The 18,281-nt window shown below is 48.0% G+C and overlaps 1 protein-coding gene across 1 annotated transcript in view; it reads right to left on the bottom strand.

The window, feature by feature from the left end:
* hh (hedgehog signaling protein) overlaps positions 1–13,601 on the bottom strand; it is a 216,138-nt gene extending 202,537 nt beyond the window's left edge. The window contains exon 1 of the mRNA XM_075693901.1: positions 13,258–13,601. Within this exon, the coding sequence (XP_075550016.1) occupies positions 13,258–13,557 (300 nt within the window). The 5' untranslated portion in view covers positions 13,558–13,601. The remainder of the gene's footprint in view (positions 1–13,257) is intronic.
* Between the last annotated feature and the right edge of the window lie 4,680 nt (positions 13,602–18,281).

The raw sequence follows: 18,281 nt of genomic DNA, 5'->3' as shown, positions 1-18,281 counted from the left end.
GAACCTTTACAGACGTTTCTTGCCACAGGCAGCCGACTACCAGGCTCCCCTCCATGATGCCTTGGCTGGTCTACGAGGAAACCAACCCGTCACATGGACACCGGCTTCAACGGAACTTTTCGAAAAATGCAAAGCTGCTCTTTGCACCGCCACACTTCTCTCCCATCCTGTGCCAGACGCTCCCTTGGGGCTCTTCACGGACGCCTCTAGCATCGCCGTAGGCGCCGCCCTTATGCAGCACGTAGACAACACGTGGCATCCCTTGGCGTTCTTCTCCAAGAAACTCTCAGCTCGCAAAACGACCCCTTCTGCGGCCAGTCCCACCGACGAAACCACGACCCCCGCGCCGTCGAGTTCGCCAGCTTACTACAGAGAACTTCTGGCGATATACGAAGCAGTTCAGCACTTTCGCCACATTCTCGAAGCACAACACTGCACTATCTACACCGACCATAAACCTCTGACCTACGCCTTCTCTCAGCGCCGCGACAAACTCCCGCCGGTTCAGCAGAACCAGCTCTCGTTCATCGCCCAGTTTACCACCGACATCCAACATGTCAGCGGGAAGGACAACGTGGTCGCCGACGCGCTTTCACGTGTGGCAGCTATTAGCCCTTCGCAGATAACAGCTGATGTCCTCGCCGAGACTCAGACTACGGACGCTGAACTGCAGGAGCTTCTTAAGGGCGGGTCCTCGATACAGCTGCAGCAAGTCCCCATACCTGAAACGACAAAGACTATCTACTGCGACATATCAACAGCACGAAGCAGGCCTTACGTGCCCCTTTCCCATCGCCGTGGCCTCTTTAACTAGCTACATAATCTCAGCCATCCCGGCTTACGCGCATCTGCACGCCTCGTGGCTGACCGCTATGTCTGGCCCTCCATGCAGCGGGATTGCCGCACCTGGGCGCGCTCCTGCATTCAATGCCAGCGCGTTAAAGTCACCAGGCATGTCACTTCACCGCTCGGCGCATTCCCCCAGACCTCTGGTCGGTTTCAACAGGTCCACCTTGATATCATAGGGCCCCTGCCTCCAGCTGGACGCTATCGCTACTGCCTCACCACCATCGATCGGTACACTCGATGGCCTGAGGCATGGCCACTGGAGGGAATCACTGCGGAAGACGTCGCCTCGGCCTTCTTCGCCGGCTGGATTGCCCGCTTCGGGCCCCCTCGCCGCGTCACCACCGACCAAGGACGACAGTTTGAATCGCACCTTTTCCGGCTGCTCGGGCTGACCATCGGGTTCGAACGCTCACGGACCACCAGCTACCACCCATATGCCAACGGGATGATCGAACGTTTCCACCGACAGTGGCCTGGCCTGAAGCCATCCCAGCCGTCACCCTAGGTTTTCGCGCCACCTTCAAGCCCGACATTCAGGCTACACCCGCAGATCTCGTCTACGGGGAACCCCTCCGTCTCCCAGGCGAATTTCTCGCTGCACCGCCATCCACCACCGCGACGTCAGATCCCACCGATTTCATCACCCGGCTCCGACGCATCATCGCTGCCCCCCGCCCGTCACCTGCAGCTCACCACTGTAAGACCGCCCCCTTCGTCTTCAAGGATCTGGCAACGTGCTCGCACACTTTTCTCCGCGACGACACCGTCCGCCGGCCTTTACAGCCACCTTACAGCGGACCCTACCCAGTTCTCCGTCGCGATGACAAAACCTTCACCCTGCGCATTAAAGGGAACGCCGTCCGCGTCTCTATCGAACGGCTGAAGTCGGCCTACACCGATTCCGCCGAACCAGGGAATACCAGTACACCCACAGACGTCCATCCACAATCGTCGACATCGCAGCCTGCTTCTGTCACTACACGCAGGGGACGTCGCGTACGCTGCCCAGATTTTTTCAAGCCCTGAGGGCTCTCCACTCCGCGGGGGGGGAGGGGTGATGTGGCGACACACTCCGCGCACATTTCTGCGCACCCTCCGTCTTCTTATCACCTGGCCCAGCATAACACAGCTGCACGCTGGACTGCATGGTCACCCGAGGTATGCGTCAGCGACGGTGGCTATAAAACAGGCTGCCTGGTTGAGAAAGACCGCCTTCTACCTTCCGCTACTGGGACGAACGTAGCGTTGGTATGCTCGTCCGCTGCCATCGTTAGTCGAATAAAGAAGCGTTACGTTTTTATGTTGGGATTCGTCCTTCGGCAGACACGACATCCCACACATGTCATGAAACAAAACAACGATAGCGCATGCCTTTATTGTTAAATTTTCGGAGACATAAACTTTAAGGTGCGAAACAAAAACAGAACCCTATTATGTAATTCTTATGGCGCGGCTGTGGGCAGTATTCTCCGGGATCAGCCGACACAAGTTCATACCAGAAAGCTCGCCTTCGTGCATAGCGTTCTCCGCCAGCACATCCCGGTAAACATTACGGTTATATAAGCTGCAGTTTCCAGAAGACGTGAGAAGCAGTCAATTTGAATGCTATCGCGTTTCGCTATTAAAGGCCGAGCTTAAGCATCCTCCAAGTTTTACAGCGAAAGCTATAGACCGTTTCATCGGGCGAGGAGGATAGGGCGCGCGGGGAGCTTTTCCTCCTCTCTGGCTTGGGCGATCCGGCGCGGCGCTGCTTGAAAGTATTGCTGTCGCGTGCTGCGGAACGATTTGGAGATGTTTTAGATGGTACTTTCTGAAATTTAAGCCATGTCCGTTCATATAAGGTCGTCAGGGAAGCCTTTCGGTGCATCGGTAACTACAGTACGCTGAAATATCTCTTGGGGGCGCAAACACGCGATGCGCATTGTAAGCCGCGGTGCGTCTGTGAGTTGTGAACTCTTTTGCATTTAACGGTTTTAATTCAACGAAGAGAAACGGCGTCTCTGTATTACTAGCATGAAATGGTAAATCTGCTCAGCATCTGGTCGCTTGGCATAAGGACTAAAACATTAGAGCGCATGCTCGTGCACGGCCAACCTAAGGCAACCACGAAACATCTAAGCGACAGGCGCTACGAAATATTTGTGATGCACCGGCATCGTTCTCGCGCATTTCAAGTCAAGCAGGCTTCAAATTACCATATGTCTACGCTATCCTTCCTGCATGAGGCCGATGGCGCTGCTCAACACAGCGATCACTGCGGTTGGTGAACCGGCACGATACATATGTAAGCTGTGCGCTTCGGCATTGCCTTTTTGGCCTGCATACAGCCGTAATATATGAGAGGGATCGCATAAAAAGAATGCGATGCCTATTTTTGAGGACAAAATTTCCGTAATACGTGTTAGTGCGTCTTAGAGAACGGAACGAACACAACCGAAAAAAAAATTCGGTTATCATCCTTTTCCTCAAAAAAGCAAGAGAAAACGGGCTAACGCTGCAATAGAACCTCGCATAATCACGCCGCACAACGTTTATAAATATATAACCGCTGATGCCGTATGCTTGGACCATGCGGTATATAGAACAAATATATATGTAGTCCAGCACCTACCACTGCTTAGGACGCTCGCGCAGTTCGTAAACAGTCTCTTTTCTGGACAAGCTTAATTCAGACTGTAAGGTATGGTGGTATTACTTGCCAAACTATTTTATTCAGGGGCGGAAACCTCATCCATCGAACCAAGTAGTCACGCAATGTAACCTACAGCGAACAGTTTGAACGCTTGTAAAAGTATAACATCACAGCTCCTATCGTAGCAGACGCTGTTACGTTCATCGCGTATGTTTCATGACTCCTAAACCGCAGCTAAGAAATAGAGGATAATACTACAATAAGGTCACATTAGTGATTGGAACATTCAGAAATACACAGTTGATCTCCGAGGCTGATTGTAGGCTCAAATATGCGTGCACACATCGCGCTGCGTGTTCCGTCCACCTCAACGCCAGTAGAAATTCTGGCCATTACGCCTTAAACCACTTCAGCACATTTCACAGAACCGTTTACCACGTCGAAGACGCACGTCATACTAAACAGACCGCACGACCGCGAAAACAAACGCCAGAACCTACCGCCGAGCGTATACACTGTAAAACAATTTACACCCTAAAAAGTGAAAAAGGGTGTAAATGTGTCTATAACTCACACCCTTAGGGTGTTATCTATATAATGGACACCCTAAGGGTGTGAGTTATAGACACATTTACAGCCTTTTTCACTTTTTAGGGTGTAAATTATTTTACAGTGTACCTGCCATGCAAATGACCGCTTTCACCCAAGCCAGTATGGCGCTGCTCATAGGCGGCGCCACTGCATTCGCAATATGGCGGCGCCTACGAAAAAACGGTCTATATATGCTAACTTTCCATAGTTTTTTCGGCGTCCGGCAACATAAAAAAAATCTTCATTTGGGTGGATCCTGGTGATAGTACAGAAAGGCCCAAGCTCAATGGCAAATACCCCTGTGGAATGGATGGATGGATACAACTTTATTGAACGTCCGGCAAGGTTTAAGTCGACCCAGGCTTAGGTCTCCGACGGAGAAACGTCAAGGCCCTGCGTCAACGCCGCCTCACGGGCTTGCTAGACTGCCTACGTCTGGATGCTGAGGTCTGAGCGGCGCAGAGCAGCGGCCCACCTCGACGACAGGGTCTCCGGAGCAGCTGTCATCCTTCCTATGCACTCGCACAGCATGTGTTTGAGTGTTGCTGGTCCTTCCTGGCACAATTTGCCCGTGTCATCGTGATGCTTATCTGGGAAGATACATATAAGATGGAATTGGTTAGGGTGAGGTGTTCGTCTGGAGCTGTCCCCCGGCGACGGCCTGCCTCCTGTTCAATTTGAGACTCGGAAAGTACTTAAAATTCTCGGAGCCAGCCGTGCAAACGCGCCAGTGCCACTGCTAGTGCGTTCGTCGCCGTCTTCTTCGACAGCTGCTCCGTGGCTGAAAAAGTTTCGTAATCAGCAATAGCGCGAACGTCGTCGTCTTGCACAGCTGGCTTCGTTGCCGCTATTCATTCCAGCGTAGAATGCGCTTCTCTTCCGTCGTCGTAATTTGGAGGCCGCGTCTACGGGGGTATGAGCCGTTCATTAATGGCTCATTCACACCGTCAACTTGAAGAGGCAGCGCGACCATTTGCGACTCGCGACTGAGGGTCATTACGGCAAGCCCGGCTGAGCGCGACCCGCAAGTCGCAATCTCGGAGATTATCATTCTCAGCGAGAACTCTCGGAATCTACGCGAAATTTGCCGCGACGCGGGAGGAGGCCCGATGTAGACACATGAAAGATCACTTCCAGTGCGCCGCTGATTGGTTGATCAGTTTTACGACCACGGTCGCCCGACTGAAAAATCAAGGAGCGAGCGACTAGCCCAAAATGGTCGCTTTTCAAGAAAAGCAACCATTTCCGACCGTTTGCGACTGGTCGCTTTGCGGGCAACTTGATCGCGCGACCACTGTCAGTCGCCCGTGTGAATGAGCCCTAAGGGACTGTGAGCCATTCAACAGTTGCGTTATCGATGGGGCGGACACGTATAGTTCGTACACCCGAAGAAGAACATGTATACGAGGAGCGCCGGAGGGAACAGCAACGAGAATTTAAACGGCGGCGACGCGAAACGACCGCCGACGAAGAACGTTCCCGCGATGCTCAACAAAAATTACAATCGCAAGGCCGGGCACCGCCGAATGAGCAGCAACGCCAGACTCGCAACGCAATACGGCAGCGGAGGTATCCGAAGGACCGGAGGAACGGCTTCGAAGGTGCGGACACCATGATACCTACCACGCATCACCGGATGTGCACTGATTTCAATCTAGCCAAGAACCGCTCCAGGGTGGCAGTCGAACCACTCAGCATTCATAAAGCAATCTTGACTACCCTGACAAAATAAAGAGTCTCAATGCAACATCAACCACTGTCTTTACTAAATCGTCCATTTAAACACATCAACTCCTATCATCAGACACTAGAAACAAATTGCAAACATTCCACTCTGTGAAGATGGAATGGCAGCGAAAGCTGATGGAAGCTGACAATCCGCGTTACCTTAAACTAGGTAAGGCGGATTGTCGCGAACACTACCGCCCCCTCTCATTAACTAGAATTCAATGGAAACTTTTAGAACACGTAATATATTTTCACCTCGTAGATTTCCTGGAAAGTAACTCGTTCTTCCACTTATCTCAACGCTGTTTTAGAAAAGCGTTTGCACGTGATGTTCAACTTCTTTATTTTACTCATGATTTGTTGATGCCTTGGATCAAGATATTGGCTGTATTTTGTTTAGATTTTACCAATGCTTTCCAAACTGAATGTCATGACCTGTTTATCCATAAATCATCTGCTTAATAGAGATCAAAATGTGGTTTCTTGGAATAAGGAGTTTCTTTCCGATCTAGCTCCATACGTCGCAGCCAATAACTGTTCATCTGCTTCGTCACCAGTTACATCCGGAGTGCCACAAGTATCCATCCGCCTTGAGGCCCTTTCCTATTCTTCATTTATATTATCTCCCTAACTCTGTAACGTCATCATAAGTTAATCTGTTCGCAAATAATTGTGTAATATGCCTCCTCATCACTAACCCTGAAGATTCATATATCTGCAAGAGGATCTTTAGAATGTGTGACTCTGGCCTGACAAATGGCTTATGAAGCACAACGCTAGGAGTGTAAATCGATTCGCATATGGCGTACGGTCAGAAAGGGCAATCAGCTTAGATATATACTGAGTGACAATTTGCTAGCATCAGTCAAGGCTCACAAATATCTTGGCTTTCGCATAACTAATTATATGTGATGTAATGTGCATACAAATTATATTACTGTTTCTGCTAATCGCATTTCATGATATATTCGTAATTTTTCTGCTATTGCTACTTCTATAAAACTGACACTCTACAACAGCCTAGTTAGTTGAAAACTAGAAGACGCATCTGTTATTTGGGATAACCATCAATATCACTAAGCATTGCCCTTCAAGCGACTCAAAATCGAGCAGCTCGCGTTATTTTATCCAACTATTGCCGCCATTCCAGTGTAACATGTGCGGGGAGGGGTGAACATAACTCTGCCAGGCCTTTCATTACGCCACAAATGTGCTCACCTTTGACTATTCGACAAAGTTTATCCCTCCAATCACGTGCTGAAAAATCAACTTATCACGGCATCTCTCTGCGTTTAATCCCGATCTGACCGCAGATATTAAGTTGCCGTCCCATCCTGCTGAGCGATCAGATAAGTACCACGATTCTTTTTTTCTCCGCACAAGTGTATACTGCAACTATATTCCTGCTTCCCTTATTCACATCACAGATAAATCTTCATTCAAAACAGCAGTCTACCCTTATGAAAATGGATTTAGAGTTCCTTTAGAACTCATAATGAGTTCCTATGGAGTCAAAAGGGACTCTATAGGAACTCGCGATCTATAGAGCCGTCTGCATAAGATCTCTATAAGAAGTCTAAAGAAACCTGTCTGTAGAAACCAGTCATTTCACACACACAAGAGATGTGCAATAGAGGGTGTATTGAAACCATATGTACTGAATTCTATAAAGTAATTTTCACACAATCTCTTTAAAACTTCTAACACGACCTGTCTATAGAATGGGTCATCATTCGCCCTCTATAAATGTTCTGTAGAGGGTGTATTGATACCAGATGTCCTAAATTCTATAAAATAATGTCTGTAGAAAGTTTTTAACACTTCTAATGCGGCTTGTCTATAGACTGACTCCGTTCACTCTCTATAAGCGGCCTATAGAGGGTTGATTGCCATCATGTGTGCACCATTCTATAGAACAATGTTTATAGAAAGTTTTCAAAACTTGTAATGCGGCCTGTATGTAGAACGGCTCTACATTCACCCTCCATAAACGTTCTATAGAGGTGGTATTGTCATCTTATGTACCAAATTCTATAGAAAAAATGTTTGTAGAACGTTTTCAGAAACGTTCTATGGAGGTCGTATTGACGTATTATGTACGAAATTCTATAGAAAAATGTTTATCGAACACTTTCAGAACTTCTAATGCGGCCTTTCTATAGAATGGCTCTACATCCACCCTCCATAAACGTTCTATAGAGGTCGTATTGACATCTTATGCACCAAATTCTATAGAAAAATGTTTATAGAATGTTTTCACAACTTCTAATACAGCCTGTCTATAGACTGGATCTCTATTCCCGTTATAAAAATGTGCCATCATATGACATATATACTGAATTCTATAAAGGAACGTTCATAGGACATATAATGAAGCTAAAGTGCTTCCTGTCAAAGAATGGCTCTATATTTGCACTCTATAAACATTCAAGAGAAGGGATTGAATACTGTGGAATAATATCTCAAAGTGTGTTTCTAACTTGGGAAGGCAACAGTGCACCCATGGAAAATTTTGTACATTGAACAAATGATATGAAAAAGTGATGTACATTACTTCAAAGCGAATTGGACAATTGCATTTACCGTTAAAGTAGGCCGGCCTCGCACCACGTTAGGGGCAAATATGTGCTTTCTCTCAGTGCTGTGGGCCCTCAGCACTGAGAGCGTACTGAGATATTGACACATCATAGTAAGATTCACGCACTGTAAAACATTTAGATATTTTGTTTTTAGTTCGATGTACAGAGCTGTGACACTAAGTTCTTCTAAAACTAATGCTCACGCACTTTTCGAGGAATAAAAAGCCTGATTATTTCAGCCCCACTTCACAGGTTTTTTTACTATCAAGCAAGAGCATTGTTAAAAAGACACTCATTGACGAAGGCGAGCATGACACTAATCGAAATTAGAAAAACCAAAGTAATATAATGGAAGAGGGTGTTGTGGTTTCTATCGCATATGCAGGTAAAGCACAAAGATAACCAAGAAACACTAAGCAAAACTGCGCGTTAGCAGCCGCGTCATATCTATTTGCTGGAATGCAATGACTGCAACACATGGGGTGGGAACATATCGAACGCCGCCGCACATTTCTGGCGCACACCACTCAAATGCGACAAATTCATGCTGCAGAAACGTGAAGCTTTCTTTTTTCGAGGAATCTTCGTTGGTCAAACAAAGCACAAAGAAGGCACGGACGACATGAGCGCGATCCGCGCACAATAAGCACACCACCACAAAAGCAACATACGAAACACATAAGCGTAACCTGCGCCTCACGGGTAAAATAAAAAATCATCGTATATTTATTGCTGTGCGACGGACACAGTTATGAAGCGCACGGAAACATCACCCACTGCACATGTGTACCTAGGAGGTCGTTTCGACAGTTTCTGGACTACATTTAAACGACTGCAGCAAGTTACTTCAATGAGAAACGACGTGACGGCGCAGGTAGTACAGGTAACGGCTGCGCATAACGTCATTTAGGGCTTCAAGGCCAGTGACCGAAATTGAAATCGTTAAAATCACACCCCAGCGATAGATTTCTCAGAGCAAAATGTTCAGATCTTGAAGGTCATGCTTTTGCTGACTGCATGCGGCGTAAGCGATTCAAAAGCAAAAATACTACATGTAATTTTTTTACGCCCTAAATTATAGCATACAATATGAGCCTGTCAATGTTTCTTCTTGTCTCGCAACATATGTATGTAGTTTGGCCCAAAATGGCCCGCAACCTGCTGTAGTGGTTATTATTGTTGGAATCACGGAGGCGACAGTGGCTGCACAATTATGAAGACGGCGCTGGCGCCGCCGGTGTTTTCGTATTCTACGCGATCGGTAGAACACAAAAATACGGCGTGTTCTTATTGCTCCTTCTTCAATCGGTATTGCGAGTGCGAGCTGCTTCGTTGTTTTTGTTTTATCGTGTGTCATTAGGTTTGCTGTAATGAAATGAGACGTAGTTCGCGAGTCAAATATAAGGTGCTGAAGTGTCTCGTAGCACCCACAAGACGTACAGTCAACCGCAAAAGTTTACGGGACGCAGGATCTGCCAAGAAGCTGAATTCTCGCGAAGCGTGGTCACACAGCGTCGAATTAAATGTTCCAGCATGTAGTAGCCTTCGCCACTTAAACAGTGATTCATTAAATACGAAGTGTCGTGCCTTAGTAGTGCAGGAATGCACATTTGAAGGGGAAACCGCATCCCGTAAACTTTTGCCGCTGACTGTATACAATGCACTTTCCACATGCCCTTGTCTGTATAAACGTTTGTGCACGTTCACGCAACCAACCCTCAGCTTGAGCAGTTGTGCTCAGCGTGTCGAGGCAAGCCTCGACCACGAACACGGAGAGGGAACGTTCCATTTGCGACGCGCTGATGTGGATGCTGCTTGAGCAGGTGGCGACGAATCAGCAGACGAGCGTCATCAAGCTTGCACAAATTTCTGGGCAGTCACAGTTGTTAAGAACGCAACTCGATGTGAGCCGATCAGCCTCTTCACTTCCGGCGATTACTACGTGTGAAGGTATCCATTGAGCAACGAGAGATACCCCACGTGATGTAATTTTGCTCGCAGAGTCAGTAATGCTGCGCACAAGTGGACAATCAAGCTCACTGCGTTGTAACCTGCTAAGGGCAGCACGGGAGTCCGTAAAGATGACAACCTTCGATGTAATTAACTCCTCTTGCACGTATTTCAGTGCAATTAGATAAGAAAACGCGCTCAATGCAGGCAATTTTGTTCGTTTTGAACGCAAAGAAAGTGACCTCCTACAAACGAGGAGAGCGTTTGATTACGCTGTTCAGGCAACGTTGCGGGTCGGCGGTTACGTAAATTTGACGTGAAGAGATTGGAATAAAGACAGATTGGAATAGTTTTACGTCATAGGGCACCTGGAATTATTGCCTGTGTGCAAAACAGCACCTTTACGTGGTGCTACAAAACCCTTATAACATGCTGGCCACCTTCTTGGGGGCGCGTGAGCCACATTGGACACGTCCCTTTACATTGAACCATAAAATACTTTGCTGTGATTCCTCTGCTATTCCATACTATAGGCCGAATCATCATAAAAATGTAGTTTTGTGTTTCTACATTTCAATATAGCCTAACTAAGCAACATCAAATCATTCGTTCAATTCACCTGATTACGCATTGCGGAACGCGGCTCCCGCCAAAGCGTGTGCAATACGAAGCTGTGCGCCCATTAGAAAAGAGGCACTACGCTTGTGGAAAGGGCTGCTTCACTGCAAGGCGCGCTATATACGCGGTGCTGCATCTGGTAAATTGAAGGAATTTCTTGAGGATTCCCGTTTACGTGGCCGATGTGAAACGACTTCGCCACCGACATTTATATACAAACATGTGCTGCAAAATCTCTGAGGGACAAGTTATTTATTGCAATTAGTTTATTGCTTGAAGGGACACTAAAGGCAAATACTAAGTCGACTTGGACTGTTCGAATACGATTCGAACCTCGAACCTCGGACTGTTCGAACCTCGCAACGCTTGTTTCTCGCCAAGAAGACATTCAGTTTACGAGAAAATTGCATCTGAAGGGTCCGAATACCTTTTTCGAAATTCAAATCTCTCGCCACCCAACCGGGGGGGGGAGGGGGGGAGGGAGTGGTGACGTTGCATACGCCATTACTGCCCTTTGCTGGCGTCGGTGAGTAAAACGGCGCCCGACAGACGGCGTCACCGAGCCACGACACAGCGTCGGATTCGCCGTTGGACGTTCTTTTCAGTCAAGTGGCGCAGACCGTTCAGGCAACGCCCGACATCGCATCAAGTTGATGCAGTCGTCCGAGTTTCGCGAGCTATCAATATCAGTGCAGCACTACGCGATAACTACTGAAACACGAAAGCGTGGGCGGCGCGGAGTGGAGCGAAAACGAAACCTTTCGACCGTCCGCATCGTCGTCGAGGGAAATTTCAATGAGTTCTTTTTTTCAAAAAGTGAGACAGAACTGGACAAGTAGAGTTTATTTCGTCTTGTAGCACAATACAAGGATGTTTTGTGGAACGAGTGGTTGAGTACTAGTGACGGAATTTAACTCATGAGTGCTTTCGTCATCGGGCAATTACTTGAATGTGCCGGCTGATTCTCTAATCATGTCCCGCATTTACCTCAATTTCTCCATTGTTAAGGCTCTGTTCGTGATAATATTGACACGTTAGAGATTCTTGAGCACTAATCTATCACTTTAGCTTGACTTAATATGTGCCTTTAGTGCCCCTGCAATGAATTGCTTTCGTTTCTCATGCAAATGATGCCCGCCTTGGCACGTAAATAATCTGTATTGACGTGATTCTGGTAGCATTCATAGGCTTCCTGTCTTTCAAGTGGTCCAAGTAAAAAACAAGAAAAGCTGTGACACTGTAGAAGGAGATTGTATCTGCGCTCTAATTTCCCAATGTCTAAGTAGCATTTAGCGTTAATATCCATCATAATGTGCCGTCGTGACGCGTGACCGTACGGCTGTAGGAGGCTGGTAAATAAACGTGTGCTATGACGCAGACCTGTATGCGAACAACTGGCAACAAGAATGGCAAGGAGGGGCCTGTGTTTAATAGCCACGAGCGAGAGCAATGTTTTGGCTGCCCCATAATGGGACACAACAGCTCGTGCAACATTCCACGCAACAGCATCACATGCGCTTGGAGCCTTCGCTTGCGGATTCGTTCCCTCGTGACTTTCGCTTCACATAGCGCTGATCTTGTTTACATCGGCACTGGATAAACCGCAAAACCTGGCGAAATATGTTTTGCAAGCTTCACCGTGTAACTCGGGCGTCGAAACATGGCCGAAGAGGTCGAAACTGTGGTTTTGAATCCTCGCGGGGCACTGCGACTTTTTCCTTGGTAGAATTCTTGCCAAGCACTTCCTGTTGCGGAATACAGCGCAGTAAGACCACAGGGAGTAAAAAAAAACAAAAACAAAAAACAACGGTAACCGCTATCGTGGTAAATGAACCAAAGTCACTGAAAGCGTCGCCCTCCTGCTGGCTACGCGGGTAAAAACAGAAAATTTGGCGGTAAAATTATGAGCGCTACGTCTCACTGACTTTAAGTTCGTAAATAAGGTAAGGATCTCCCTTGCGTGATGGGTATTGAAATATTTATTGTTCGATAACTGTTTTCCACGTGGGTGACACATATCGGCTTTGGAAGTGGTACAGCAACAGTTTGTCGATCATCTGCCTAAGGTGTTTACTACACTGTCGACACTCATTTATTAAAAAAACCACCAATCCCATTATCGATCTAGTTACTCTAATACACGCGTCATTGTTACGTTCAAGTCGCCGGTAATGTTTTCGTACGTGAGCCCCGTGTTTCCGTTTGGCGGCAAATGCTGCCCGCCAGCGCGGACGGCAAACGCGACACAGGTGGAGACTCTCAGCGGATTCACGTGCAGCGCACGCGAGACATGGCAAGCAGTCGGCTCACCTGCGTCATGAGCCTGTCGGCGCCGGTTCCTTCTTCGTCCTTGAAGACAATATCCGCATTGTAATTGGGCACGAGGTCTCTGAACCTTTTGTGACCGCGGTCCACGCGTCCTTCGGGCAGTCCGCTGGCCGCCAGCATGTTCTCGGGCACGTTGGGAACGTGCTGCTTGAACACCAGCGGCGTCAGCTTGCGCGGGCTGCGCCGGCGGCCGCCGCCGGGTCCCGGCGAGCAGCCCCGCACCGCGCACGGCAGCAGCAGCAGCAGCGCGCAGCAGCGGACCCAGCCGGGGGGGTCGCGCATCCTCAGGTCCACCTGCGCAGCAGCATCATCGCACGCGCACGCGCGACTCGGATCCCCCGGGGACCGCGCGCGCTGCGGTCCAATGTTGCGCACGCCCATTGGCTGGCGGAGACTCCGCCTCCAAAATCACGTGACGTGGGCGCTCGCTTTGGGTACAGCACGATGGGCAACGCCCCGCTCCTTGCCTCCTCACGCGTCAGTCTTTCCGCCGAGGCGGCAGCGGCGCCCATCATCGGCCGTTTTCACTCGGCCGCAAACTCTCTGTCTCGCTGCCGTGAAGACGGCCAGGTGGCGGCAGATCGCCTGCGCGTCGCTCCGGTGGCGCGCTGCACCACCACGTCCGCTTCTAGCGTGAAATTTGCGTCAAGCACTCCTGAGTCTATCGTCTCGCACAGCCGCGCCCGCCTTTGGGCGTCTGGCGAATCGACGCCACTCGTGAACAAGCGGCCAATTTGCACTAGAGCGGTTCCCGTGGCCGCGCTCAACCTGTACCAGCATGAAGAGCCAACACTCAATTTGTGAGTCTGTTCGGCAAACTCATACGCACACACACATATAGCGTGTGGCCAAGCAAACGTTACCGAACTGTTCAACGCAAATAACAAAGTTGAAAGCAAAGAACGTGGTGGGAGGCCATGGGCGCCCATAACGTAAAACTATTCCAAACTTCTCTATTCCAATTCTGCTATCAGTCCTCCACGATTGGTCAAAAACTTTTTTCGACCACCCCCACTTCACCTGTCTGCCACGCGACGTCACGAAAACCGCGATACCATCCCATCTGATATGTGTACACACTGATTATACATGATTTGACAGAAAAAGGAAAAACAGTTATTTCTGATTCGACCCCTTTTCGCCATTAGCCTTCGGCTATCGGTAAAACGTTTTCAGGCTGCACCCACTTCACCTGCCTGTCACGTGACGTCACAAAACCGCAAGAACTCACCGCGTCAAAGTGACGTGTGCGCGATAAAGATGGATTAATATGCCGAACAAAACTGAATTTTCTTCGGAATAGCTGCAGGCTGCCCCGTTTCGAAAGGAATTAAAGATGGCTGCCGCCGATCGCTCAGTCGCTGGTTACTCGCACCTGCCGGCCGGAGAGCATGGGTGTATTTGCGCATAATAAAGCTTCTTGCGTGGACGTGTAACGTTTTCGAGCACTTTCGGCACGTTGCCCCCTCATTCGGCCAACTCTTCTTTGCTAAGGGTCCGTTTTAGCGTCATTCTTGAGCTTCCGTTGCATGCCGCCGCGATTTTCGACCAGCCACCGCAAGCTAAGTAAGGGAAAGCCGACCAATCGTAGACGCCGGCACCACCCTCTTCATCCGGTTATTGAGTTTCAGTGCAGTGGCTCGGCCCCATAGAATCCCTCTCTACTTGAGCGTTCTCCTCGCCTCTTGTCAGCTAATTAGATACAAGCCGCTCAGTGTATGCAATGTTATTCGTGTTTCAAGCAAACAAAAGGGACCTCCTATGAACGAGGAGAGCGTTTGATTGGTCTGTTCAGACAACCCTGCGGGTGACCGCCCGGTGCTTGCGTTGGTGGTTGCGCAAATTTGACGTCAGGAGATTGGAATAGAAACATATTGGAATAGTTTTACGTTATAGGGCCCCATGCCGTCTTGCCCAGGGCTGGATGACCAGCGAAAGTTGGTGGACCAGGCCATGCAGGGTGGTAGCGAGAGCCCATGGAATCCTGAAATGAGGAAGCCGCTCACTTGAGGGCTAGGAGAAATCTTTCTTTCTATTGCTAGTTCACAAATAACGTTTATCTCTCTTAAGAGCACCGTGCAAAATACAATGAAAAGGTCTACGGTTGTCGGTCGTTAGAGGTCTGGCGACCGAACACGGAAGGTTCTTTATTTATCTAGACATATACGAACCCTAAGAGGGTTATCACCGGAGTGGGGTACAAGGAAATGGAAGGTTCTAATCACTAAAAAAAAAAAAAACGGCCTTAAAGGCCCCCACCAAGCCACATAGCAAATTTCAGGTGTACGCTGTTACTTGTTACGTGTCCTCTGGGGAGCGTTCTGCCGCAAAATATTTTGCAATCGGTTCATCGATAGCTTCGACGGAAATATTTCAGTGCCGCGAACCCATGATTCAAGCAGGCGAGCTCCATTACCAAGTGAGACACTCTCTCCACTTGCCCGTCTAGCCTCCACAAGAGAAATTCCTTCCCAGCGTTCTCCCATACAGGAGCTCGAGAAACGTGTGTCGCATACGCCATGGGTCCCGCCTTCATTTTATTTCTCCGCTTTCTTGCGGCGCGGCGCATTTCCGCTGACGGCGTTGCGTGTGAGCTGTCGCGATTGTCTCGTTTCGCGCAGCACAAGATTTTGTGCGCTCTTCACGAGCACACCTGACTTGCGGTATAGGTCAGTGCTGCACGAAGACTAAGGCAGACACAAGCGGATCCCAAACCATGGTCGCGCGCTGGAACACCATGCGCGCGCGACTGCATGACGTGGGAACATGCAGACGACACGGAAGTACATCTCTCTTGCTGCGGTGCAAAATTTTTACAGAGGAAGATTGTTCCAATCTGTCATTTGTTCCCTTTCATGGCTCCAATCACCATCACTCTCGAAGATATCGCGAACTTCATCACGAATCTTAGCTCCTACTTCATCTGGCATTGATCACATCAACTCTAAAATACGGAAGAATACATGTCATATTTCCGGTCGCTTTCTGTGTCTCATTTGTAACCAGTCTTTATCATCAGGTGAGCGGCCATGGACTGGAAGATTGGTAACATAGTTCCCCAATTTAAATCCGATGACAAGCACTCGCCCTGTATTTATCGACCCATTTCACTAACATGCATCTGCTGCAAGTTACTTGAACATATTATAGCTTCTCATATCTATGGTTACCTTGAATCAAATAACTTTTTTTTCTCTAATCAGCATGGCATCAGAAAAGGCTACTCATGTGAAACTCGGTTATTTGAATTCACGAGTGACCTTCACTTTAACATGAACACTAAGGATCAAACTGATTGCCTCTTTCTTGGTTTCTCTAAGGCGTTCGATACTGTACCTCATTGCCGTTTGATTTCGAAATTGTCTGCCCTTTGTGTTGATCCATTAACACTGTCTAGGCTACGTAGCTTGTCTTCATGTCAGCAATTTAGAGTGATCAACAAAATTTTGTCTAACCTTTACGACGTCACAACCGGTGTCTCCGAAGGTAGTGTGATAGCTCCATTACTCTTTAATGCATATCAACGACTTTCCCGCAAACCTATCATCCTCATATAAGTTGTTCGCTGACGACTGCGTCATCTGCCGCAATATTAGAGCTTCGATCATCTTTCTACTCTCCGAAATGACTCAGAACTAGCCTATAGATGGTGCGCAACTGGCAGATGTCACTTAATGCCTCCAAATGCAAGTTAATCTCGTTTAGTCGAAAGCGTACTAGGTCGGTGTCTCACTATTCGAATAACAATACCGTAGTTTCGACTGCCTTATCGTAAAAATATCTCGGCTTTTATCTTTAATCGGGTTTATCCTGGAGAACGCCTGTAACAACTGCCTCATCCAAAGCTTGTAAATCTCTTGGCTACCTGCGTAGAAACATGCGCAACGCGCTTTCTAATGTACAAAAATTAGCATATCCTATTTATGTTTGCCCACAACTAGAACACTCTTCATCCACATGGTCACCACATCCGGATTGTCTAATCCGTATTTTAGAATCCGTTCAGCATAGGGCAGCCAGATTCATCTCTGGCAACTACGACTATTTTTCGAGCATTACCCGAATAAAACAAGACCTTACATTTCAGTCACTGGAAGATCGCCGCGTCATAGTTCTTTTATGTCTGTTTCACAAGTACATTTGTAGTGATAACTTTCACTCTTTGCCACTTCATGCTCCTGTGCGCACATCTCGACTCATTCACAACGCACTCAGTTTCATGCACATTCATGGTCAAACGCTGTCATTTAACTCATCACCACTACCCAGAACTATCGCATATCGGAACGGTCTCTCTCGTCACACGGCATCCATGTCCAATCGTAAAACCGTGATTCCGTGATAACCTGAATTCGTTGCATATTATTGTATAACGATATCACACTTTGCTATTTTTCTGTTATGCGATTACTGTTGCCCCCTTACTCAATGCCCTACAATGGGTATTTATAAGGTATTGCGAATAAATAAATAAATAAATAAAAACACGGAAACATTCGGTTTGTGTCTTTTATTATTTCTCTAAACTTTAATTCGTCTATTCAAGCAACAGAATAAAGAAATAAGAGATGGTGCCTTTAATAATTCTCGAGGTCACGTGTAACTAGAGTGACGTCACAACCCAAACACGTGTACGTAGGCGCACTAGCACGTGTACGTTGCCTTCCGGCCTTAAGCACGGCGGCCGCTTGTGGCAGGACAAACAGCTTGTAGTTTGAAATTTCCAATATTGTGGCGGCGCGTAGCGAAGCAATATTTAGCGGGCAGGATCGTTAGCGCACATTGTATGCTCTGCGCTTGTCAGCTCAATACGGCCAGACCTGGGGAGGGACCCGTTCTTATATGCATGCATGCATACATCCATACATGTATGTACGTATATGGATGGCCCTAACAATCACAAGGTAGGCAACCCCTTACAAAAAATGGTTGAAAGGTGATTAAAATATCATTGTTCACCGTCAACAAATGACCTTGAAAGATCATTGGGGAATGGTTGAAATATC

Source organism: Dermacentor variabilis, chromosome 5 (assembly GCF_050947875.1).
Source record: "Dermacentor variabilis isolate Ectoservices chromosome 5, ASM5094787v1, whole genome shotgun sequence".
NCBI lineage: Eukaryota > Metazoa > Arthropoda > Arachnida > Ixodida > Ixodidae > Dermacentor > Dermacentor variabilis.
This window is presented reverse-complemented; position numbering and strand designations above follow the sequence as displayed.